This window comes from Lygodium microphyllum, chromosome 2 (assembly GCF_053477565.2).
Source record: "Lygodium microphyllum isolate KBCC chromosome 2, Lygodium_microphyllum_v1.1.10, whole genome shotgun sequence".
NCBI lineage: Eukaryota > Viridiplantae > Streptophyta > Polypodiopsida > Schizaeales > Lygodiaceae > Lygodium > Lygodium microphyllum.
This window is the reverse complement of record NC_141136.1, coordinates 160,416,472-160,444,327: the sequence shown is the minus strand read 5'-3', so window position 1 is coordinate 160,444,327 and position 27,856 is coordinate 160,416,472. Positions and strand designations below refer to the sequence as shown.

At 40.0% G+C, this 27,856-nt stretch overlaps 1 protein-coding gene across 1 annotated transcript; it reads left to right on the top strand.

Annotated features, from left to right (window-relative positions):
* Positions 1 to 15,287: 15,287 nt before the first annotated feature.
* LOC148040547 (purple acid phosphatase 4-like) lies at positions 15,288 to 21,868 on the top strand. The gene is made up of 8 exons (XM_087666689.1): positions 15,288 to 15,411; positions 15,932 to 16,180; positions 19,590 to 19,746; positions 19,945 to 20,079; positions 20,330 to 20,469; positions 20,559 to 20,687; positions 20,788 to 20,855; positions 20,945 to 21,868. The coding sequence occupies exons 1-8, from the start codon at positions 15,358 to 15,360 to the stop codon at positions 21,138 to 21,140; spliced, it is 1,128 nt and encodes a 375-aa protein (XP_087522815.1). The 5' UTR covers positions 15,288 to 15,357; the 3' UTR covers positions 21,141 to 21,868.
* The last annotated feature ends 5,988 nt before the right edge of the window (positions 21,869 to 27,856 follow it).

The following is a 27,856-nucleotide window of genomic DNA, read 5'->3' as shown; positions in this document are numbered from 1 at the left end:
TGAGTTCCTTTCACCCGTTTACCCTATTGCAAGCTGAGATCTTGATAAATCTGGAGTATCATTACTATATTTGGATCAAGAAACCATTGGGATTGGTGCAATACTAAGCAAGATATTGATCATTTTCTTTCCTATAGTCATCTTTGACAACACCTATCCATAATGGCCCAAAACAAAAGGAAAGATCAAGTCATGGAGACCATTCAAGAAGACATTAGAGAGTATGTCAACGATCAAAACAACACTAATGAAGCCCTCAATCATGACCAACAAGATGATGGTGTAAGTGTTGGTAATGCTCATAGTGCACGAGTGGGTAATGAGGGAAATCCCTTGTCTCATGAACCTTTTGAAGACTCTATGCTTTCGAGAGAGTTGTGTATGTTGAACACTGGAATACATGATACTTATGAGCATCTATCTAAATCTTTGGGAAAGGTTGAGAACACATCCAACAAAGTGAATGAAGGACTTCAGAAAGCTAGTCAAGTTTATGAAGAGTGGATTTGAAGATGTAGTAGCAGCTATCAAGGACTTGAAGACTCAAACCACATCATCCTTTACACCAAATGTACCCACTTCTCATATTGAAAATACTTTGGCCCAGCCCTCCAATATGAAAGGAAAGGGGATTGATCAGCCTATAATGTCAACCTTTGAGAAAGAAGAGCCATCAACATTGAGGAGTGCTCATTATTAGCTACCAATGTCATCAAAGCATTATGCCCATCCTCAATTCAATTCAAGATGTGAGGCTACTTATGAAGAAGAGGAGGACCTAAAAAAAGAAGAGAATGAAGAGTTTCATGGATGTGACCCCTTCTTCAAATATTTTCCCTCTCAATCTACCATCAAGCAAAAAGAATCGGACCTTCATGATAAGAGTGGAAGATTTGATGAAAGAAGGTCATTTCATGATATCACCAACAAAGACAATTCATTTCGTGGTCAGCCCACTAATGGACAACATCATTCTTTTGGATTGGGACAACCAAATCATGGTGGTAATAATTCTAGACCAAACTCTTTTGGAAGAGATTCAATGAATAGAGAGTCTTGCAGACAATCATCTTTTGGGCATCACTCCAACAATTTCCAGCCAACCTATAATGAAAGGGAGTACAAAGAAAAGATTACAATTTCCAACTTCAAGGGGGATAATGTATCTCCAACTGAGTGGGAAGAATGGGTAAACAAATTAGAGATGTAATGTAGTTCACACTTTTCCCTCGCTATGATGGAGCCAATATCTATTTTGCCGCACTTCATCTTGAAGGCTATGCGTATACATGGTGGAGATATATGAAAAGAGTCAGTCACAATTTTGCTTCTTGGGAGGATTTTAAGAAGGCAATGTTGGATGTGTTTGTCTCTCTAATGGTGAAAGAAAGATTGCAAAGAAGATGGTATGGTCTTAAACAAAGGGGCACGTCTGTTCACAATTACTCTAATATGTTCCTTAATCTTTCTACGTACATTGAAGGCATTGATGATTTCGCCAAGTTAAACAATTACATCTTTGGTCTAGATTCAGCCCTCTCTTCGCAAGTAGATGCAATGCAGTCCAAGACAATTCATAAAGCCATTTTATATGCTGAAAGGTATGGGCAAAAATATAGAAGAGATTCAATGGGGGTTCAGCAAAAAAGTGCAGGGTATTCATTACCTAATCAACCTTCAAGGGTTGGAACACATTTTAGTCAGCAAAGGGATGTTTATAGGCAAGAAGGCAAGGGAATTAGTACCTACAGTAGTAATTACAGTAAGTTGCCTACATATCCAATGGTCTATGGATCGAAACCAAGTGGAGGAAATGGTTATAGGGCAATGGCTAAAGCAAAACAAAGCTTTGCAAGGGCTGAAAATGCACAAAAGGGATCTTAAAACAACACTTATAGCAAGGCCCTTTCAAATGATCAACTAAGAGACATGAGGGCCACAACATTATGTTTCAAGTGCAGAGAAAAGTGGACACAAGACCATAGGCTAAAATGCAAATCCAAAAATAACAAGCTTAACTTTGTCATCATCAATGAGCCGGATGAATATGAAAGTGAAGAGGGGAATGTATTTCATGTGGAAGCAAACCCTATGGTTGAAGAAATGCATGATGATGATGAAGGAAATAATGATGATTTTTATGATATTGTGGACAGCTTTCCTCTTGATTCGAGTGATTCTTTATGTGCAATTTCTCATGACACATGGACCAGTTAAAAGGGAGAAAACACCCTTAGACTTGAGGGGCTCATCAATGGAGGAATGGTTCACCTTTTGATTGATACGGGCAACACCCATAGCTTCATTAATACCAAATCTTTGCATGGGTTGAGATTGTTTTCTCAACAAATGCAAGTATTGTTGAAGATCCAAGTGGCTAATGGAGCTTATGAGTCAAGTAATGAAGTATGCCTACACACCCCTATCACTCTATCTCCTTTATGTACTTTGAAAGTGGACTTGATCACTTTGGAAATGGGACCCATAAATATTGTCATTGACTGCGATTGATTGAAAACCATTGAAAATTTTTATTTGGACTTGGAAAACATGTTGATAGAGTTCAAATGGAATGAATAACATATTGGTCAAAAGCAAATGGAACTCGTCTCTATGAAGAAGATGCTTAAAGAAATCAATGCAAGGTCATGCATATTCACTCTTTTGCTTGCGAACGTGGATGAAGAGCAACCACCAAATCAACCATCATCTTCTTCAAAGCAAAAGGATCCAAGAATGGAAGAGCTATTGGAGGAATACAAAGATTTATTTTAGCAACCATCATCTTTGCCTCCAAAGAGAGAGGTAGATCACCCTATTGACTTGCTACCCAACACAAAACCCATCAACAAGCCTCCCTATCGCTTGTCAAAGTTTGAAAGGGAAGAGGTGGAAAGACAAGTTAAAGAGTTACTACAAATGGGTTTAATTCAGCCAAGTCAATCTCTATTTGCCTCTCCTATGTTCTTGGTTAAGATGAAAGATGGATCTTTTCGCATGTGCATTGATTATAGAGAGCTTAACAAGTCCATGGTGAAGAATAGATACCCAATTCATCGTGTTGATGATCTCTTGAAGATAGCAAATATACTAAGACAAGAAAGGGAGTTTGAAGCACATATGAAAAAGGTGACTAGGGCCACGAAGGATGCAATTTCCAAAGTCTATCTTAGTTTAAAAGATGCTAAGCCAATGAAGATCAATACTCACATGCAACTTGAGTTTCAAGGGTGCTTCATTGCCCTCATGGCAAAATTTAAGAATGTATTTGCATGGGATTGGACCCTAGATTCTATCAGCACCATATTCTACTTAAACTAGATGCTATTCTCATTTGGATAGATAGGTATTGCATGAATTTGCACATGGCCAAATTGGTTAAGGAGATCGATTCCTTCTTATACCAAAAATAGATATATCCTCAATGCAATGGATTATTATACTAAGTGGATAGAAGCTTGGACACTCTCAAACAATTCAGCCCATGCAATAGCTACATTCTTAATCAAGCATATATTCAACTACTATGGTTTCTCAATGGAATTAGTAAGTGATAGTTGTAGTCACTTTATCAATAAGGCCATTAAGCATATAACTACCTTCTTCATGGTCATTCATAAGAAATCCTCTCCTTTTTACTGCCTGCAAGCAAATGGCCTAGCCAAATCTACCAACAAGACCCTATGCAAAAACCTTACCAAGTTGGTGGAGCAACACGAAAAAGATTAGGATGTTACAAAGCTCCCAGCAACATTATGGGCTCACCGCACATCCTCTAAGGTGTCAATTGGCCTTACCCCTTACAAGCTTGCTTTTGGCATTCAGGAAATCACTCCTCTAGAGTTCATTGTTCCCAATCTATGGATTGCTATGGAAGATCACCTTCTTTCATGGGAGTCCCTCCCATTCTAGTTTGAGAGACTAGCAGAGCTAGATGAAGGCCGATATACAAGGATTGTCTACTCAAAAATACAAGGCATAAGCTAAATAACCATGGCTACAATAGAAATGTGAAAATGTAGCTAATCATGTGTATGTCAAACCGTGTGTGTGACCATTTATGTGTAGAACCTTCATCTCTTCCTGTCTGCTGCCTTCAAGTCCTTCTATTGCTATCCTTAGCTACACCACTGCCTTTCATTACTATGCCACTGCTATCATTTTTAATTGACACTTAGATACCAATTTGCACCATTCTACACCTTGCTAACACAAGGCATGCATCATGGAATCGAACCCATAGGAGATTATTCTTCAATGGCTCGTGCATCTTCTAGAATGGGTGTATCCTTAGGTGCTATTAGTTGTTCTATTGCTAGGGTTAGGGGTGGAGCTAGAACTAGTAGATTTTAAGGAAGAGGCATAAGCGAAGGAGGACTCCAAGGCTAGGCTATGAAAGGATGTGGAGGTACCAAATGTAGGGGTAGAAGCGAGTTGTGGTTTTTCAAATGGTGATGTTGGAGCTAGAGATCCATGCAGTTCAAGTGTGGGGGCTGGGAGATGTGGTGGAATAAAAGCTCCATAGCCAAAGTTTCCAAGTAGTAGGCACCCAACCAAATGGCTGATTGAAGTTGATTCTGCTTCACACTTACTAGCATGAGCTGCTACTTGAGATGTTCAATGTGGTTAGTTTGGCTGGTAACATTGTCCTCGAGAGAGTGAATGAGCACCCAACTGAATGATGGCTGAAGCTGATTCTACTTCACACTTACCAACATGAGCTATGGCTTGAGATGTTCAATGTGGTTAGTTTGGCTGGTAAAATTGTCCTCAAGAGAGTGAATGTGCATGACATGCTTAGAAGATAGAGCCTTCACTTGCATCAACTTGCTTTTGAGTTGCTTACAGGGCCATAAGCTTAACCTCCTTAGCTTCTTTTTTGAGACATCTAGTAGAGTGAGCCGTGTTCATCGGTTCCTGTACTTGAGAGGTATCTTATCATGTATTCCTATATACAATTGTATGGATATCTGTGGATATCCATAGTTTTTCTCTATAGAAATAGGCATTTTAGGTGATTAGAACTCAAAAGTTACACTAAAAATTTCATTTTTAGCTGATCATTATGATTTTGGTGGCTCCAAAATGACCTTTTTTTTGCTTGATTTGTTTGAGGACCCATATTTTTAGCCTAAAAAGTAAAAATTCACCTAAAAGAAAAACAATGAGTGGCCCCCTGTAGTATCATGTGGGGAAGAAGGGGAAGGGTTGCTAGAATCAGTGATGGAAATAGAGTGAGAAGGACCCACTATGGCACTAGGGGGAAAGAGGAAAGTGAAATGCTGGCCCCACATGATCCTTAAGGATTTCACGTTCAAAGGGTTGGTCACCACTCACTTGCACTCCACATGTGGTCTTTTTAGAAAGACTCATGCCCATGGCTGAAGTGTTGGGCATGAAGAACATAAAAGAGACCCTACAAGAGATGTTGAAGGACTTGGCTTGCAAATACAACGCTTGCAAGAAAAAATTGAGTATCTCCTATTTTGATTTATGCTTGGCCATTATGTTGCTAAGGTGATACTTGTTTTTATGGTAGACTCAAAGATAACTTCCATATCGTCTTGGAAATATTGATGTGACAGACCATCAAATGTAGTCCCATTGCCAATTTTAAAGGGAGAGTACAATGAAGACCCTGATCTTCATGTAGCAGAATTTATGGTAGCATGTGTGGCTAACAATGCCAGAACCCCTGAGCATTGGTTAGTGATATTCCGCGCCACTTTCAAAGGCGCGGCGTTTCAATGGTATGAGAGACAAGCAGTGGCAGGCAGCAATGCCAGAGTGGGAACAGAGGGAGAGCGTGCTAAAATATGCAAAATAGTGTATGGGACTAATGGGGGGGACTACTATATATAGCCCCCAAATTCCTAAATTGGCCACCTAAGGGTGCAGCCCCAGAAAGTGGTCGACTTGCTCTTAAAGTGGTCACCCTGCACATAAAGAGGCCAAAACGGGCTGAGTGCCACCTAAAAAGGGAATGCAAACAAAAAACTAGAAACACACTAAACAATCAGAGCTCCTCTATCTCTGATAGAAGCTCACAACTAGGAGATGACAGATTGATAATGAAATAGGACAGGCTAACAAGATCCTCATCGAGATAAATCTTTTTGCCCTTCAAAGCCTTTCTCTTTAATAAGAAGGCCCTTTTGCTATCCATATCCTCAAATTTCAGCATGAGGATTTGACCTCTTTTGTCATTTGGATTACCTATCCTCCAAGCATCCATAATGCATGTCTCGTCTCTGCACCCATCTTAGCACAAAGTGTTTTTGCATCCTTGTGGGGGTTTCCTTTTTTAGCCCATCCCACCACACCTACACGCAACACATGGAGTTTCCTCTTTGCTTCCTCCTCTATGTTGGGGGTAAAGGCACCTCCACCTAGCCACTGTGTATTACTACACTAACAGTACCCACCACTGCACACTACAGGTGGTAGACGCCCATCACTGTCACTTTATTCTTTATTCTTTTAGTGGCAGTTTGAATAAAGAAAGACCTAGTCACACATTGTGACAGTTGGAGTTCCCATTTGTGTCTCTCTCTCTTCCTACTCTTACTCTCTGCCATAGCTCACTTCCAAGCAAGTTTCGATCCTTCTCACTTTTCAACCGGTATCAAAGCGAGGCTTCCCGACTTCCTAGCTTCCATTCAAATACCTATAGCATTGGGTCTCCTTCCCGGTAGCCATAGCCGATCTTCTCGAGCTCCTGTCACTCCACGGCTTTTCGAACACCTTCCCTGCCTATTGACGCACCTTAGGGCATTGGTATAGAGGTATTGAAGTGTTCTTTTAGTGCTTTTATTCAGTTCTCAGGTTGCATTCAATCAGGGTAGCCATAGTTCAAACCCTCGGAGCTTGGATCTTGCTCCCTCTTGCATTTGGGCACTTCAGGCTTGTTGTGGGCCTCCCTTGGCACCCCCTAGAGCCTCTAACAACTACCATTGAGGCGATGTGGATGCAAGGAGTAGAAGAAGAGATCAAAAATTTTGCGCCATTTTTTGGCTGATTTGGACAACACACTACAACAGCTCACCTACTCCTCATTGATGGCTATGTTATGCTTCTTCAGGCTTGGCAATGCACTTGGCAATGATCTCTAATGTGTATTGAAGCCTCCTTGAGTATTGGCATCAGATTTGGGTCTGATCTATACATTCCCAGGACTATTTATAGCAGTCCCACAGTCATGTTATGCAAAAGTAACATTGGCATCTAATGCCATGCTTGTTTGGGCACTTCTACTTAACTGGTTTGGTATCTATTGATGTCCGATTGTTTGGGGGATGCAAGGCATATGTTATGCCATCATTTTGGATTGATTTTCTTGTTGAAAATACTCAATTTTGAATAGTAAATCACTGTTGTACCACAGTGGGTTGGTGTCTATTATCTCATGTTTGGCTATGTCTATTAGTTTCAAGCTATGTCTTTGGGATATGCAATGAAGTATTGACCTTCAGGGTACGACATCGAGCTTATCTTTGGTTCTGGATCTTTATTTGCACTTGAGCTCGTCTTTGGAATGCATTTGATGCTCCATCTTGGATGTACATATGGCATGTATATTACCTATGTCTGACCGATCTTGACATGCTTGGCCTATGCCACTACTACATTCTAGTTACATTGTTTGGAGCCAATTGCTACTAGTGCCTTGTATTGGCTTGCATCTGGCTTCCCAAAACTTACTTGGGATATTTCTTAGTTTGCTAGAGTTGTGTTTGGGATATAGTTGATGTCTATGGATGCTCTATTTGGAGGCTATAGAGCCTGTATGCTCATGACGTCTTATTGATGTCTAGTCCTGGATCTTTTGTCATTGGTGCTCTCATATGCATTTCTTGAGCTTCTTGGCTTGATCCATATGGCTTTTCTGCCAGTGGGAGCACCGTTGGATGTTTGATAGGCATTGAGTAAGTGGTTTATGCTATTGAGCTTTGCGTCTTCTGAGACTGGGATCTTCTTCACTTGGATGTTGCATGGTTGATATGCCGTGGTCCATATACATGTATTTGGGCTTAATTAGGCTTCACACTCCCTAAGCAAACACCTCTTCATGTCAGGTCTTGCTAGTGGTGCTGTGTACACTTTGCCCTATTACACAAGGGGTGTGCCCGCTTACTGACGGATTCATTTGACATGCTTGGGTGTTTGCTCAATGTCCGTATGACTATCGTATGTTGATTTATGTCCGCTAGATGTTGGTTATGCTTTAACAGTCCGTGGTTGACTTGGTGCATTGATTTTGCCAACAGTTTGCTCTCATTGTACCTAGTTGCAATTTATTAGAGCAAGCAGTTATGTATGGAATGATGTTGAATTTTCATGCTGAATCATCCTGATTTTATGTACTTTTGATGGTACTTGGTGGGCAGCATCATTAGCTATCAGTTTGTGGTCATTTTTCCTTGGTTTTAATGCTATTTTGGCTGTTTACAGCAAAAAACAACAAGTAGTTTTGAACTGTCTACACTGTTTTGGACTACACTATGGGTTCTTCTTCCACTGACAGTGCTATCTTCAACATCACTAAGCTTGATGGTACGAATTATGCCTATTGGAAGAGCCAAGTTTGGTAGGTATTGGTGCAAAAATCACAGATAAAGCCACTAAGGATGCATGACGAGCAGCATGAAACTATGACTGATGATGAATGGGATGAGCTTGATGAGTTATGCAAGTCCACCCTCATCTTGTCTTTCACTGAACATGTGCATTACAATGTGGTTGAGGAATTACAGAGTGCTTGGCAGCTTTGGGATAAAATTAAGAACCTCTATAACAAGAAAAGTCCAGCAAGTTAGATATATTGGTTGAAGCAACTTATGGACCCATGCATGAAGGAGAATATGACAATGTCTACTCATTTGAGCCAATTCCATGCTATTCTCAAGAACTTGACTTCGCAAGGTATTACCTTTAATGATGAGGTTACTCCATTATTTTTGCTTGGGACTCTAAGTGAGTCATGGGATGTATTCCGCACTGCCTTATGTGCTCCTGCTACTATTTTGAACTTGCCTGATGCAGAGAGTGCTCTTCTGCAGTAAGAGATCAACGCAAGAACTTGGATGCCTCTCTGTGTCGGATGCTTTGACTGTTAGAGGCAAAGATGATAATGGCAAGAATGATTGTGGAAATGGCCGTGGTAGAGACTCGCAGAAGTCTAGGTCTAAGTCGTGTGGTAAGTCGCTTAGCGTCTCGTGGGAGAAATGCTAATGTGACATGTCATTATTGTGGCAAGAAGGATCATATACACCCACAATGTCATGAGTTGCCCAATGAGAAGCGCAAAGAGAAGGGGAAAGACAAAGTACAGGAAAAGTCCTCTGATAGCATCATTATGCCTACGAAATCGTGTGAAAATTGAGGAGATAAATGTCATGTAGACCGATGACTCCGATGGGGAGTACATACTTGCAGCTAGTTCTTGTGATGCTACATCGTTGACCAATGTTCACTCTATGTATGCACAGTGCTGGCTTTTGGATTCTGGTGCTTCATTGCATGTTACACCATGTTGTGAGTGGTTCCACTCCTACCGCACTGTCTCTGGTTCAATTCGCTTGGGTGATGACAGGTCACTTGCTATTATTGGCATTAGGGATGTACGGTTGCAGTTCTCTATTGGTAGTACTTTTTTGTTATAGGATGTACGTCATGTACCTGCGCTTACACGCAGTCTTATATCTGTAGGGCAGCTTGATGATGCTAAGTTTCATGTTTCATTTGGGGATTCTGCCTGGAAGATCACCCATGGCATACTTGTGCTTGCTAGAGGTGCCAAAGCTGGCAAACTCTATCCTCTTGTAGTTGATGGGTTCTTTGTTGACCATGTTTTGTCAGTGGGTTCCATCCCACATGTATCTCTTTGGCATGCCCATTTGGGCCATATGTTCTTGAAGGGAATGAAAATGCTTTCTAGTTTGCAGTACTTATCGCCCCTTGACTATGTATGTTTTGATTCATGTGAGCATTGTGTTTATGGCAAACAAACTAGGAATAGGCTTAAGAAGTCTGGTAGGACACGCATGAGTGAGCCCCTGGCATTGGTACATTCGGATGTCTGTGGACCCATGCCCTCTTAGTTTATGGGTGGTGCAAAGTATTTTGTGATGTTCATTGACGATTTTTCGTGGAAAGTTTGGGCTTATCCCATTAAGCTTAAGTTCGAAGTCTTGGCTGTGTTTCAGAGATGGCTTGCATTGGTTGAGAATCAGATTGGGCATAGGCTGAAATGCCTTAGGACTGATAATGGGGGAGAATATGTGTCACGTGCTTTTGAGCAACTATGTGATGAGAGGGGTATTAAGCGTCAGTTGACTGTCCCCTATACCCCACCCCTGAATGGTTTGGCTGAGTGGATAAATAGAACCATCCAGGAGCGTGTATGTAGTATGCTTAGCTATGCAGGCTTACTACAGAGCTTTTGGGTTGAGGTAGTCAGTACAGCTGTGCATGTCATAAATAGATCACCTTCTAGTGGTTTGGATTTCCAAGTTGTAGAGGAGGTATGGACTGGGAAACCTCCTTCTTATGTGCATCTACGTGTCTTTGGATGTGAGGCATTCTGCTATGTGCCCAAAGACAAGCATACTAAGTTAGATCCTAAGAGTGTCAAATGCATTTTCCTTGGCTATGGGGATGCAGGCGAGATGGGTTACTGCCTTTGGAATACGCAAGTGCGGAAAGTCATCCGCAGCCATGATGTAGTCTTCCATGAAGACAAGATGCATATGTAGCCTGAGAGGGTGGTAGAGATACGTAGGGCTATATTCCAGGGTATTGGACTGGCTGCAGAGCCAGCCGTGAGATGGTCTACTAGAGATAGACGTCCACTTGATAGATTTGAGCCCTTGATGGATTATGTCTTGGTTATAGATGCAGGAGAGCCTCTTACCTATAATGAGGCTATGTGTAGGGGTGACAATCACTCATGGGAGAGGGCTATGTAGTCTGAGATAGACTCCTTGCATAAGAATATGACTTGGGGTTTGGTTGCATTGCCTCAAGGCAAGAAGGCTTTGCCATGCAAATGGGTGTACAAGCTGAAAAGTACCCATGGAAACCCCAAGCCAGATTATAAGGCGAGACTTGTCGCTAAGGGTTTTAAACAGGAGCATGGAGTTGAGTTTGATGAATTCTTTTCTCCTGTGGTCAAGATGACCACCCTACCCTTGGCTTTAGCCATAGTCACATAGCTTGACTTGGACATATATCAGATGGATGTCAAGATTGCATTCTTGAATGGAGATTTGCATGATAAGATATACATGGAGTAGCCTAAGGGCTTTGCAGAACCTGGCTGGAAGCATCTAGTATGCAAGTTGAAGAAAAGTCTTTATGGCTTGAAGCACACACCTAGGGAGTGGCATCATAAGTTTGATGCCTTTATGCAGTCACAGGGCTACAACAAGAGTGCTATGGATTCGTGTCTTTATACGAAGAAAGTCCATGATGGCTCCTTGCTTATTTTGGTAATTTATGTGGATGATATGCTACTAGCAGGGAAAGCTCATGATGAGCTAGATGCTCTTTAATCTCAGCTGAAAAAGAGCTTTGAAATGACGGATTTGGGACATGTCTCTCACATTCTTGTTATGCACATTAAGCGCGACAAGCATAAGGGACTACTCTACCTCTCACAAAGGGAGTACATTCATAAAGTCCTTGAGCATTTTCTCATGCAAGATGTAAAGCCTATTAGCTGTCCATTACCTTCTTATGTGAAGGTTTCATAGTCTGATTTTTCACAGACGGATGAGCAGAGGGCTGAGATGGCCAAGATCCCTTATGCATCAGCAGTGGGCAATTTGATGTATACCATGATAGCCACTCGTCCAAATATTGCCTTTGCAGTCGGTGTTATGGCACGCTATATAGCTACATCTGGCAAAAAACATTGGGATGCCGTAAAGGGTATCATGAGATACTTGAAGGGCACAACAGATATGTGTATTTGCTATGGCAGCTAGGATATAGGAGTTGTAGGCTACACAGACTCCAATTATGTAGGACATACAGATAGTAGGAAGTCCACTTCCAGCTATGTCTTTACGTATGCTGGAGGTGTTGTTTCTTGGATATCTAGGGTTCAGAAAGGTACAACTCTCTCTACCACTGAGGCTGAGTATGTTGCAGCCAATGAGGCTTGCAAGGAGGCCATATGATTAGGCCGTTTGGTTCATGACCTTGGGGTTGATACTATCCCTACGTTGCATTCGGATTCTACGAGTGCTATTTAGCTAGCCAAGAATCTGATTTTCCATGCAAAGACGAAACACATTGAGGTGAGGTCACTTCATATGTGGGGTCGTGGAGGACAAGTCTATTGACCTTGTCAAGATCTCCACCGACGAAAATCCTGCAGATCTGCTCACGAAAAGCCTAACTACTGAGCACTTTGCCTTCCTCAGGAGATTGATGGGCGTTGGGTGAGATGACGTTTATTCTTATCTTGTTGTACATGTGTACATTGTACTATATTTTCTTTTTCTTTTCCCTCCTCATTGGGGAAGATTCGCCTTTAAGTGGGAGGTTGTTGGGGGTAAAGGTGCCTTTGCCTAGCCACCCATATATTACTACACTAACAATACCCGCCATTGCACACTGCAGGTGGCGAGCGCCCGTCACACTGTCACTTTATTCTTTATTATTTTAGTGAGAGTTTGAATAAAGGAAGGCCCGATCACACATTGTGATGGTTGGAGTTCCCATTTGTGTCTCTCTCTATTCTTGCTCTTACTCTCTGCCATAGCTCACTTCCAAGCAAGCTTCGATCCTTCTCACCTTTCACTCTAGTGTTGTGTTCATCATTTCTACTTTGTTCTGAGGCATCCCTTTGTTTCTTTTGACTACTTCAATCCATTGTGTATTTTCGTTCACTGTTTTCTGAACATTTTCTACTTTCTTTTGAGCTCCCTCTACTACATTCACCCATGTGTACATATCTTTTTTAAACTTTCCACCTCTTTCTTTAATTCTGGTGCATCTAGCATTGTTGTTTGTGCATCCATCATTGACTTGTATGTCCCTAATTCATTCTTACATGACTCTAACTACCTTTTGAGTTTAGCAATATCCATGTCCTTGGTTGTTATGTGTGCATTTGTATCACCTTTCAATGCATCCATATCTGCTTTCCAAGCGTCCCTTTCCATGTTCAAGTTATCTATCATATCCATTTGCAAGCGAGCCTTGATTTCTTTATATTTTGCATCACCCCAACTATTAGAGTATGATTTTCCATTTGTTTCTACACCAACACTTAGTTATTTCCTAAATGTCTCCTGTAAATTTTCATACATATCTTTTGGCTTTGTATCCATGTCATTTCATGACTTTTTGTTGCATGTTGCCACACACCCTCATGCACGCTTTCAGGTTTGCATCCATTTTAGCATTCAATTCCTTTCCCCATGTTTCTGTTGGGGTAAAAGGCCTCTAGACTTGCCTATGCACACTGTGACTGCCCATTCTTTATTCATATATAATATGATAGTGCAATAAGGCTGTTAGTTCAGTTGGACAACACCTATATTGTGTGTACTCTTTTCTCCCACATCTTCCTCTTCTCCTTCTTCACTGCCATTGCATCCCCTTTAACTGGTATCAGAGCTTGATTGTGGAGCTTGGCTCGGCATTACTTCAGCCCGGATTGATGACCTAGAGCTTGGAGCTTCAATGCCAGCCATGGCTTCTTCCCCCCAATGTAAGATTTCATTTCCCGCCTCTTCCCGGCCCTCATAGGTTCTTTGCAGGTGTTCCTTGGCTTCATTGGGCACCTTGTATGCCCCCATTTGTCCCCTTATCCTTAGCATAACCAGTAGGCCCCATAGTAGCAGCTCACGTTTTTTTTAAACGCATGTTTCAAAATTTGGCTCAAAAATCCCATTTTTTCTCATATCTCGTGCATCCGGAACTTGATTTAGGTAAGGTTAGAGTTTAACTTGGGGTTTTGGCACGCTCCGGACGCAAGGGTGATGTCAGATCTGCAAAATTCTGATCACAGAATTTTTTGTAATAGATCTGAGTTGATTTACAGCAAGAAAATGTCATGCTCTTAGCTTATGTGATGCTCGCGAGGCTTGGTATTTGATGTCCAAATGCTTTGGGGATATTTGCCCAATGTTTTGAGGTGAAAGACCTACAAACAACTTATTTCTTTTACATTTGCAAACAATCATGTGAATTTAATTACTAGGACCATGTCCGAAGAACATTAGTAGTACCCACCATTGGATGCCATACCAAAAATTATTGCTTATAGCTTGCATACATAGAGGCTTTAGACCTCACCATGGTCGACATTTATTCAGATGTCATGGGAATAATCGTAAACATTGGCCAACCAATTTTTCTCCCAAAAAGCATAGGAAAATCTTATGTCACAAACTCAAACCAACATTCAACCATGAAGGTTTTGATGTGTGGCTCATCGATGTTTGGTCTCTCCTCACAAAAAATGTTCCTATAATAGTTTATTGTGGCTTCACATGTGCCGCAAACTATCCTACTATAGTTGCTTATTGAAATTGTGATAGTAAGCTCTTCAAAAGCTCAAGTGCGAGGGCTCTCATGTGAAGTTGTTCTAAGAGGCAGTTCCCACATGGCTTAGTTTGGCAATTTATAGGGAGTCTTGTAATGGAACTTCCATTGTGAAACAATACCCTAGAAAGCAATTGTTTGTAAAACTTTGGCATGGAGTCTCGTAATGGAACGGAGCTTCCACTATGAAACAATACACCTGAGCAATTGTTTGTAAAATTTTGGCTTTGTTTGCCATGCGAACATAAAATATTTTGAGCATTAAACGGAGGAGTCATAGTTTTGCTGGTTTGTGCGAAGAGGCTCAAATCGTAGTGGGAACTTGCAAGTAGCAAAAATTTGCTATGCAAATCTCGCAAGTGCAAATTTATAGGCTAAGAAAGTAAATAGAAACAAATGTTTTTCTCTCGAGCACTCCCCCAACACATTCCTCTTATGACGTCAAGTGAGAGAGCGATTGTTACTAGTTAGGGAGGGAATGTGGTGACAGTGTGAGAATGTAACCGGTGAGAGAGTGAATGTAACCTGTGGGACTCCCCAGCACACCCGGGTACCTATATGACGCAAGTGAGAGAGCAATGGCTAGGGAATGTGGTGACTCGTGAGTCGTGAGAGTGAGAATGTAACTGGTGGGACCGAGAATGTAGGAAAGGATCGAAGGTCGAATATTCTGTGTGGCCCCGCGCATATAGCCCCCGCTTCAACTTCATTGTTATCTCTCTCTCTCTCTCGCCGCTCTCGAGTCTCTACCATCGTTGATTTTTCTAAATAAACCTTCTCCCGCCTCGGAAGTTGGCTATGGCGAAATGCAATGCAGACGAACAGACGCCCTTGCTTCCTCGCTCTGAACAGGCAAGGCGCCTTCTTCATCTTCGTTTTATACAATCAATCAGTGTTATGGATGATGATGACGATAAGCAATTAGTATAATAGTATGATAAACAACGATACTGATGATTATTAGAACGAATAATGCTGATAACCATTATTATCCCGTATGATGAAGAGTATGGCGATGACGATGATGAGCGGTGATGATGACTAGACTTTACACTCATACTGACGACATGATGAAATTTAGTATTACTAATTCCTGCTCCCTGGTTTCATTTCTGTTATCCCTTTGTTTATCAGTATTATGGTGATGATGATAATCACTTTCTACAATGATATGGCGATAATCACGATCATTATAACAAATTATATTGATGATAATGATTATGATGGTAGTATGATGATCAGTAATTGCTATGAGATAATGACGGTGATGATGATTGGTAATTACAATCATCCTGATGATGATGGTTATGATGATCATTCTTGATATTATTAATCACTGTGACCCTTTTCGTCTTCTTCATTCTGCATGCAGGACCACTGCCCCCATCGTCCATTTTCTATATCGAGGTCTCTGGTTATGTGGAGAGGCGGGGTTGCTCTCTGCCTTTGCCTTTGCATTTGCATCGTCTATGCGGCTGCGAGAAGCTTCATGTTGTCATGGCCAAATGTGGAGCTCAAACAAGGCACGAAACGAAGCCGCTCGTCATCGGCCCTCAATTATTTGGTTGTGGGCGACTGGGGACGAGACGGCCAATACAACCAGTCAGAAGTCGCTATTCAGGTAACTAGCTTGAAAAGTTTCGGAATGAATTTTATATCCATAAAAAGATAAATGATTACTTCAATAATATCGAAAGTAATTTGCTGCTTGGGCCAAATAGGTATATATTGACACTTATATAGGGTGTGCGTGCGTGCTTAGGTACACTATACTTGTGAATAGGATTTTTAGAGAAGTCCTATTTCTCATACACCTTAATCTTTCGAGAAGTACTATTTGTGGAGTAGGCGAAACGCTTTCTGTAATTTCTACTGTGGTTTTCCCAAATCTAAAAATGTTTGTCCAAGGATTGCAACTATCAAACATTAATGGGCTGTTTAGGAGACATAATTTCATGGGGGAATCTTATACCAATAGGATGCCATCCAAAGTTTTGGCCTTGGGTTAACTTTTGTATGTAAAATTTTCTACATTTCAATAGCATATCCGGTATATCTGGCTAGTAGTCACAGTTCTCTTAGATCTATATGAGTACGTGTATCGGACAAACTCCAAGAGAATGAACCTGGCTTGTCTGCACAGTGCTTGATTATTTTCCTACACTGGATAATGGTCCCTTGGAGGTAACAATTGTCTGGAGTGATGTGGTGCATATAGGGCTAATCTTCGTGGTGACTAAAAATATCGAGACTCTTTTACGGCTGGTTTGTCTGCTGAACAGGCATCACAGAAATGAGCTCTTATGAAGCTGAAGATTAGATGAGAGCTTCATGGCTCCTGTATACTTGAAGATGCAGAAACTTTATGGGTCTTAACTTTTTGGCTTGGGGATTGTTCTAGTTGAGTACTTAGAAATGTCCTATAATGGCAATATTCTTCAACTGAGTAGCCTGTTGTTCAAAGCTTGAACGTTCACTGCTTGGACTCATGCATGCTGCATGAAATTATCAATATGTTAATGCAAAAATTGTCATGGGGCTGTATTGTCTCAAATTGATTGTTTCTAGATTTTACCCTGTTCTAGATTAGGATTTTCTGCTATTTGCAGCAACCACTATCCTTGTGCTGTATTATGGCCATTCCTGGATACGCAGGCATGCCAGACCTCTCTGGGTTATGTGTTTTGTACACTGCTGCAAGATCGGACATTTAGATCTCTCTCCTCTTTCCACTTTATGAGTTGAGCTATCTATATTAGCCTACAATTATTTAGTTGAAATGAGGGTATCACAATTGGTTTCAAAGAGAATGAACTAGAACCCACATAAGTCTACATTTGATGAAAACATTGTTCATAGGTATTTAATGCTATGTTAACATTTGTCCTTGCCATTTGAGCTCAATTGCTGTTTCGTGGAAGAGTCGCAAAGACGGCTTCGAGGCTGTTGTCTATTGTACTCTGGGGCAAGTCACACAGACTCTCTTAGGCAAACTGTTTGTAACTGAAAATCTCCTGTTGGAAAATGCATCTCATAGAGGATGTTGCCGGCCTTCCTTATTGATAGATGACGGAGAGTCAGAAAACTCAAAACGATGAAAAGCACGAGCCCTTCTCCTCCCAACCACGCCTAGATAAGTGCTGGCCCTCTGCCTGGATCCCTTTTCCAGCCGTCAACTTCCTGAAGTCCTACTATTCCTGGACTCCCTTACTCTCTAGGCTCCCCTTAACCCCGTTCGGGCGCCCAAGAGCCCGGACGGTCATTCTCGTGCATGTTCCCCTAGATTTACCTTAATGTGACATTAAATGTCACTTTTAATGTCACATTCCATATTTATGACCTTAATGTGACATTAAATATCACTTTTAATGTCACATTAATGTCACACTTATAAACAAAGTCACTATCTACCTGTCAACTTTATGTTGGATATTCACACATGCAGGTTCCCTTATAGCAATTATAGCCTTGTGTTACTTGGGAGCTCCTTGTCTTTCTCATGCAGATACAATGGTGGAAAAGCATGCTTCGAGAGAGAATCTAGAGAATATTGAGAGCCTTTGTTGTTAGAAATGGTGATTTTGCTGCTGTTATACAACAGTATCAGTGGCCTGCTCTCATTTGTCGCATATGCTATTACTGTAGGGATGATGCCATTTTGGAGCCTGCTGCCTTGTTTATGTTCCAAATGTACATATTAAACAAACAGCATCATTTCTCAGCTCTAACTGACCAGAACCATCAGTATTAGATGCATAGGATAGAGGCAAGAGTTAGTATGCATCTAGAGAATATTGAGAGCCTTTGTTGTTAGAAATGGTGATTTTGCTGCTGTTATACAACAGTATCAGTGGCCTGCTCTCTTTTGTTGCATACTCAGCTCTAACTGAGCAGAACCATCAGTATTAGATGCATAGGATAGAGGCAAGAGTTAGTATGCTTCGCACGTGTCAATTGAGTCCCAACAATGATGTATGAGATCCATTCGTACTACATATAATCGTTTGATGGGTGTTGCAACTTGCAGTGGGATACTATATCCAGCCTACAAACATGAAATCAATGGGGGGACAGGGGAGCTTCCCTGCCAACATAGGTTGGCAGGCACCCAGTGCATAAAAACCGGTCGACACTAACCTGCTCACCATCTTAACATCAAAAGTTTGTCCACTGCCCTTCATGAGTAATGGGTCGTGGACAAGATGGCTGCTTGCCACCCAAACATTTGCCCACAGAGAAGGCACCCATGGTATGGAACCAGCCTGACATTGATGTAGTCAAACTTGTGAGGTAGCCATACTTCATGTGTCATGATTCATTTTTCTCATCAGATGTTATAGTAAAATTTTTATTAAGAAACTGTTTTGGAGGTTCTGGTTCATTAATATAGACCAACATATGATTGAAGAATTGTTGGGATTATATTGGATTGAAATGGGAATGTGGCATTGTAGAGCTTTTGCTCTGCTGCTGTTGGGATTATATTGGATTGAAATGGGAATGAGGCATGTAGAGCTTTTGCTCTCCCGCTGTCATATGAAGAAAGATCATCTTTGAAGCAACGAACAAAGAATATCAGCTCAGTCCAAAGCAAAACCTTAAAAGCAATGAAGCGAGTTACTCAATTGAAAGGATACAAGTGTTTGTTGAGAAATTACTTTTGGGGCATTGGACTGCATCTATCTAGTAAAAGTGAAGGGCACTAGAAGTTGGTGATGATGAAGAATATCACATACAAATTTGCATTCTTCTCAGAAACTTATGCCTTTTCTCTTGGTTTAGTTAGCTGACACCCATTTAACAATCCTTGTCGGAGGAAATGTTTTCTGAGCTTTGTGTCAGATACAATCTTTTAATGTATGTAATTGGACTATTCCATTTCTCTCTTTCATCTAAGTGATCTTTCTCATAGAGCTCAAAATTTTCCAAGTTATATTTGTGAGTTCTTTCTGGCTTTTGCAAGCTTATTGAATAATGTTTCAACTTTTGTTTTATGAGGTTCTAATCATTTAATGAAATCTTGCTTTCAGATGGGAAGAATTGGAGAGCAGCTTGGCATTGAATTTGTTATATCGGTGGGTGATAATTTTTATGAAACTGGATTAAGGGGGGCAGATGATCCAGGTTTCACAACCTCATTCACTGATATCTACACAGCTCCCAGTTTGCAGACAACTTGGTACACAGGTTTGAATATTTTGTCTGCTTTTAGTCACTTTGTGGATGCATCGTATTCCCTGAAGGTTCTGTTAAAATCCATTTTGTTGCTGGTATATTCTTCTTCTGGGTTACTCACCTCCAATTATTGAAGGCTTGAGCTCTCCTGTGTGGCAACGTGTTTGAATTTACCTTCTTCACCTTTGCACACTTTACAATGATTTTCAGTTTTGGGTAATCATGATTACATGGGAGATACTCTCGCTCAACTCAGCAAAGAGCTTGTAAACCGTGATTCTAGATGGTTTTGCCGGCGAGATTTTGAACTGCAACATGAATTATTATGCAGTGGGTTACCTGCAGGTATGCAATAAGAGGAATCTACAAATGTACAAGTCTTTCTTGTTATTTTCCTGTATGACATTCCACAATACATTTATGTCTCTCTATGTGTGTCCATGCCCTTTTATATATGATTCTCATATTGGCTATATCGTATATCCTAAATTGCCTTTATTCCCCTAGCTAATTTCCTTTCATGTCAAAGGATAGTTCTGTGTACTTGTGTTGATCCTGTTTTTTGTCACAAGTTCATCTTCACCCTTGATTACAGGGACATGCAGTGCTTCTGTTGACATGTTTTTCATTGACACAACACCTTTCATTGATGAGTATTGGCAATCAAATGTAACACAAACTTTTGATTGGAGAGGTTTGGCTCCAAGAGCACAGCAGTTGAAATCCCAGCTGCAGGTGAGCAGCAAGGTTTTTGTGAGGTATTTTGGAGTTAGGCAATTAAGGCCCCTACATGCTGATGATCTCTTCTTTATGTTTTTACACAGGATTTGGCTTTCAAGCTGAACCATTCCCAGGCTACCTGGAAGATTGTTTTTGGCCATCACACAATCAGAAGTATAGGCCATCATGGAGATCTTCAAGAGCTCGTAGAGCAACTTCTACCTGTACTCCAGGTATTATTATGTTTTGATACTGTTTACTTGCTTGCGCAGGTGTAAGGCCATGCAGCTTATATCTCCTGCTCAAGCGAGGGTTTTGGATGTTTTTCTGTAGAACTACGAAGTAGACCTCTACATCAATGGGCATGATCACAACCTGCAACACATCAAGCGTGAAGACAGGTTTACAGTTGGTGTTATTTTGTGTGAAACTCTGGCCATGTGGTTGTGTGACTCTGGACACCTAAAATAATTTGTCGACTGGCATGCAGTTCTGTTCATTTGTTCACAAGTGGTGGTGGCTCCAAAGCCTATGCGGGATTAAGAGCGTACACGGAAGAAGATGGAGTCCAATTTGCGTACGATGGGCAAGGTTTCCTGGCTGTTTCGATGGAGTCCAATGCAGTCACTTTGACGTTTTATGATGTTGATGGTGCCGCATTGCACAGCTTTTATCTGGAGAAGTGAAAGTGTAGGATACGAAGGTTCAAGGGACTCGGGAGTGACTCGTGAGAGTTAGAAATTCTTGTCAAGCGAGCGGCGAGCGGCGAGCGGCGAGCGGCGTCATAGCGCCCGCGGCGCTATTTCCAAACTTCCATCCAGAAGGTGGCGAGCCTGGGACTCGGGAGGAGCATAGAAGTAGAGCGAGTGTATGATATAATGAATGAATGACGTAGGAGTTGTTGAAAGCCTTAAAGAGCGTATTTAAAAAAGGAGTGATATGTGTGTGAGTTTGAGCGCAAATACATGCTTGCGTGACCAGCAAGATCTCGATTCTCACTCATGTTTCTAAAAAATTAAAAGAACGAACTAATATATGGAAGGAAGCCTACATGCAATACATGTGGGCACATTGTCCATGTGCAACCTTGCCCCCTCCTAAACACCACTAATCTGTTGTGCATAAGGACAACCATATTTTGAACTCTTAGTTGGATGAACTAAGGAATTCTCAATTGCATGAACCATCAATGTAGTCATAGTCAAAGGCCTTCCTATTAATGATAGTGGTTTGTCATCTTAGATTGCCATGGATACTAGGATATGGATCACTAGATAATTGTAGGATAAATGTATGCTCAGGTGTAGGCTACTCAAGCTAGGCACATGCTTGGGCATAGATAGATATTTTTTGCTAGGCTATACTATGCTTTTAGAAATCAATGCTTTTAAACATTAGGGAAAAATACAAACTCTCTTTTGGACCATTTAACCTTATGTCCTCCCTATAAAAAGAAAAAGTGGAGAGAAGAATACTCAAGTAATCATTCTCCCTCTTTACTTTCAATCTCATTTTGTATGTTTTATATTATGCATAAAGGACTTACTCAAATTTTGTTTTGCCCTCATTCAATGGCTTTTTTTAATGAAATTTTATATGCAAATAGAGAATTGTTATAGAGGTGTGGTGCTAGGTTTTCAATGTGAAACGATTAGTAAATATGGTATAATTCATTTTTAATAGAAATTTCAAAAAAGTAAAAATTTAAGAGTTTCTTTTCAGTTTCATTTTGGACTTTTAAATGCTAGCTTATGGTAAAAAAGCAACATAGTTGGTCAATTTCCATGTTTTTTGACAACGTGTTTGGAAGTAAATTTAAATTTTCCAAATTAGAAAACACTTTGGACATTTCTTTTCTTTGAGTTCTTATGCTCCATTTTACTTCTCTCATAGCTCTAATGTATCCACTCCTTTGTGTTTATTTAGTTTACCTTTACACACACAACTATCCCATTTCCTTTGATGTTTCTTGTATTCTTCTCTCTGTCCATTTCCTAAATCCCCATTCATATTACTAGTTTGTACAACTCCAATGAAATATCTTCAACTTGAACTCATAATCAATCAAGAATAAGAGTACAGGAACGAAGAAGTTGCATATTAAGCTAAAGATTGAATATGCTTGTTCAAGAGGACACGGTGTGCCCATAATAATCCTCAAGTTTTATAGAGCTATAGGAATATGGGATTGAAGAATGTAAACTTGTGGATGGATGGAGCAATTTACCGAAGTGATCCTCTCACCAATAATCCTCCTATTTTCCTTGGAATCTAAAATCTTATGCATGTTACAAGTGTAGAAATATTGATATTAAGTTCATAGAGCTTAACGATTACTATTTGGATCTATACGAGGTGTAGTCTACAATGGGAATGTACTACAATATGTTTGTAGAAAACTATAGTGGTAAATTGTAGTTTATTGTAAAACTAGATAAAATTGAGGTGGTTAAAAGCATAAATCTTGAAAGAGTTAGTATCTCTTTAATGAATACGGCTTCATAATTTGACCAAAAACCCCCAAGAAATTTTAGTGTTCAATCGAAGTACCACATATGGTGGCTTGCTACATTTGAAGTTCTCTAGGATATGAGGTACTACACATCTTTATGTGCATAACTATTTAAGATATCATTGATTGCCAAGAATATAGTGAAAGACTCTTAGTTCAAGGGTATGGTGAATTCATGGTTGAATGGCACATTGTAGGAGATTTGAAGACTTGAAACATGTATGTGTGGTATAAATATAAGATTTCCATACTTATATTGCTTGATAGAAAGGGTGGTATGAAAGGATGATAAGAAGAATTTACAAAGAGTGAAAGTCATCGCACTGATATGTGATAAAGAAGATCACATGGAAGCTTATGTTGATGATTCCATTAGGGTATGTATACATTTGTTTTTGTATTCTTTTGTTAGGATTATGGAGTATGCTATATGAATATATTTACTTTGCATATAGAATGCAATTAACAAAGATGCTATTGCAACTTATACAAATGTAAAAGTGTGCTATCACAAATTAGGCTAGACAAACATCAAATAATGATCAAGTTGAAGGTCAAGAAGAGATTAGGACAATCTAGCAACTTGCCAAAGAAACATTGCTTTGGAGAAGCCAAGACTAAAAAGTTTCTTTCAGCACCTATTGAAAAGGAAGAGAATATTGTAGTTCATAGGCTAGAATATTATGATGGGTAGAAAAAACATGTTGTGGTTCTTGATTGAAGTAATGGAGAAAAAAACAAGGTTCACCAAAGGTAAGGTTTGGATTAATCTTAATGAATTGGCTCCACCACTTCAACATATGTTGTTTGATAATGAAAATAAGAAAGAATTTATTGACATCATATATATTTTTATGGAAAAATGGTGTAAAATCAAGGTAAAAGTTTTATCACATATTACATGGCATATATTAAGTTAAAATTTTAGAAGCACAAGAGTTATATGAGTTTTTAAAAAATATTTTTATTCATATAAGACATATACCTTTCTAGCATATCCTTGAGGAGCATGGATCTTACTTTGTAAAAAAAAGAAGCATTGGGATTTGATCCATTCAAGGGATGCAAAATTCAGCACTTAGTGCATACTACAGTTAGACCAATTATAGTGAGAAGTGGATGGTAACAATCCAATGATCCAATTACTATGTTAGTGGTACAATATCATATTGTGAGAGAAAGTAGAGAAAAGCAATGAGAATATTGATGAATTGGCATGCAAACATGATTGAATCAAGTCATGTCACTAAAAGAGTACATTATGATGCATCAAATACTAAAGAGAACCATGCAAAGTTGTCAGAAATAAGGCTTAGAGAATGTAGCAAATGGATTCAAAAAGATCTAAGATAGTAAGGTCAAGAAAATATGTTGTGCTATAATCTATCTTTTGAGAGAGAGAGAGAGAGAGAGAGAGAGAGAGAGAGAGAGAGAGAGAGAGAGAGAGAGAGAGAGAGAGAGAGAGAGAGAGAGAGAGAGAGAGAGAGAGAGAGAGAGAGAGAGAGAGAGAGAGAGAGAGAGAGAGAGAGAGTGTGTGTGTGTGTGTGTGTGTGTGTGCGTGCATGTGTGTGTATGAACGAGCCTTAAATTTTAAGCACTATCTTTTAGGACTTCACTCTCTATCTTCTTCTCTAAGTTTTCGAATCTCTTACTATATAGGGAAGATAGCTACAAATAGGCTTCCACTCATAGCTCCATATTGTGTTTTCCACAATGAAGTATCTATTAGCTTAGTTATGGTCTTTGATAATGCTACTTCTTTGTTGGCAATAAGATAGTTGCAAAGAAGCTTCCACTCAAAACCCCATATCATGTTTTTCACAATGAAGCATCTATTAACTCATATACAGTATATGACCATGCTACTTCTCAACCTCCAACAAACCACCTCCTTCTCAACCTAACCTAATATCCTCAATCTAACATTAGAGGGGTCCGCATTAGCATCCCCACGAGAAATACAAGTGGAGGCTAGATACAATGGTCTTGAGAGAAATCAAGAAGTGCTAATACTCTTTTGATTTCATCATTCTGAAGGGTAGCTTCTTGAGATTTATATGTGAGGTTGTACAAGACCTATATTGAATAGAAAATAGGAGGTGGTTTCTACCATAAGAACGGATATACGTGCTCGCTATACAAAAGAATATCTTCACACTTTGAAGAGGCTTTAGAGTTTGTTTTTTCAAGCAGGAAGTGGTTTCCACCACACGAATAGGATAGACTTAGTCTCTTCACAAAAGAAGATATTCACACTTTGTAAGAGGCTATAGAGTTTTTCTCAATAGACTTAATGAGCAGCGCTCAATATGGTGCAATACATGCAAAGCATGTTATTCTAATCCTCGAGGATTTTCAACTTGTAAGGAATCTTCAAATCATACTACTCTTATCCCTAAGGACTTCAACTTGTAAGGATTCTTCAAGTAGTGAATGATGCATTGATTTTGATGGAATGAATACTATTTATAATGCTATCTTTTTAAAAAAAGTATCCCCAATGTACATGGGACATGTGACTTTATTCAATTGCAAAATAACTATAGAAGCTACAAATTTTGAATGTAGTAAGTTTTTCCTTTCAAGCTTTACTCTCAACTTTAATCAAAGTCTTATTGCTTTATTTTGCTACTTGATTACAATATTTGTTATGATTGTTAATTTCAACATGTTAGACATGTGAAAAGTTATCATAACTTGCTACATCCTTTACTCTTGATACCATTGTAGAGGCTACATGGTGCAAGCTTTCTAAGGGTCAATAATTGCAATATTACTTCCTTGATCATCAATCCATGCAATTGCAATGTTAATTTCTTGATCATCCCCATGCATAACTTCAAATAAAATAATTTTTCATATACCTAACCATATCAGAAAGCAATGAATCCTCACATGCACATCCATAAGATGGTTATTGCAATGCCAAACTTTTTTGGGTTAAAAAAATGCCAAGAGGACCCTCGATCCTTAGCTTCCATCTCTTCTCTATCGTACTCTCCTCAAGCTTGCATGGTACACACTAAGTAATCTACTAACCATATCTTGCCAATGAAAGCACACATGGTGCTAATTGGAGTATAAGATGGGGCCTCCTTTGAGATGGCACATCCTCCTCCAAGGTAATGGTGACAACCATAGAAAAATAGAAGATGACAATCAAACACCATTGTTTTACATGAGATTAGACACACTTAACATAGGTATGAGCTATCCATACCCAAAGTTTCCTTCCAAATGGTTGGTCATGAGGATTTGTTGAACCTATAGCTCACCAACCATAGGAGATTTTGGTCATAAGTAGTGGATAGTACCATGATATGGAATTTGATAGTTGGAGCTATAAAGGCCCTACTGAAGGGAGGTGAGCCCCGAAGTGGAATCATGAAGCTGAAGCAAGAGCTATGGTAGAAGGAGCGAGAGCAAGAGAGAGAGATATATATATAATGTAGGAACTCCAACAATCACAATGTGTGGTCGGCCTTCCCTTTATTCAAATGTCAATGAAAGAATAAAGAATGAAATGACAATGATGGATGCCTGCCACCTATAGTGTACATGTGTGTGAGTATGCAAATACTGTCAACGTAATTGATATATGGGCGGCTACGCACAAGTGCCTTTACCCCCAACAACCTCCTGCTCAAAGGTAAATGTGACCCTAGGGAGGAGAGAATAAGAAAAAAGTGACAAAGTACAAATGTATATAAGTACAAAGTGAGAAAGTACAAATGTATATAAGGACAATAGGATGAGGAAAGATGCCATCTCATCCAATGACCATCTTCCTAAAGGAAGGCAAAAAACTCCATTGAGAGACTTTTAGTGAGTAGATTTGCAGGATTTTGGCTAGTTGAGATCTTGATAAGCTCAGTGGACTTGTCCTCAATGACCTCTTGAATAAAGTAGTAACGGGCCTCAATGTGCTTTGACTTCGGTGGAAGACTGGATTCTTGGCCAAGTGAATAGCACTCATAGAATTTGAATGTAGTATAGGAACCACATTAGTAATGCCTTAGTGGCTGCAACATACTTTGCCTTGGTAGTAGATAGGACCGTGCATTTTTACACCTTATTCATCCAAGAAAGAGTACCTCTAGCAAAGGGAAAAACATAGCCAGAGATTGACTTTCTACTATTTGCATGTCCTCCATAATCAGAGTTAGTATATCCCACAACTCTTGTATCTTGGCCACTATAAGAGGTATGCATAGCTAATGTGCTTGCCCTTTAGGTACCTCATGGTACCCTTGACAACATCCCAATGCCATCTCCCACATGTAGCCATATACTGTACCACAACTCCCATTGCAAATGTTAGGTCAGGATGAGTGGCTATCATGACATACATTAAGTTGCTAATTGTAGATGCATAAGGGATCTTAGCCAACTCGGCCTTTTTCTCAATAGAGTGTGGACAATTGGACTAAACTAACCTCCGTGTGAGAAGGTAAAGGACAACCAATAGGCTTAACATCCTTCAAATGAAACCGCTTAAGGACTTTCTAGATATACTCCTTCTGTGACAAGTAAAGGATCCCCTTAGAGTGATCACACATAATGCACATCCCAAGAATATATGAGATTTGTCCCATGTCCTTCATCTCAAAGCTCTTCTTGAGCTGACCCGTATCCAACTCATTATGAGAACTCCCAACAGCAATCAATAGATCATCCGCATAGAGGATCAAAATCATAAGACTCCCATCACGAGTCTTCTTTTGTATAAACACACATCCATATCACTGCAGGAATATTCTTGTAAATGCATAAAGGCATCAAACTTGTGATACCATTCCCTAGGTGCCTGCTTAATGCCATAAAGACTCTTTTGCAATCTACACACTAGGTGTTCCTAGCCAAGGTCTGCAAAGCCCTTAGGTTACTCCA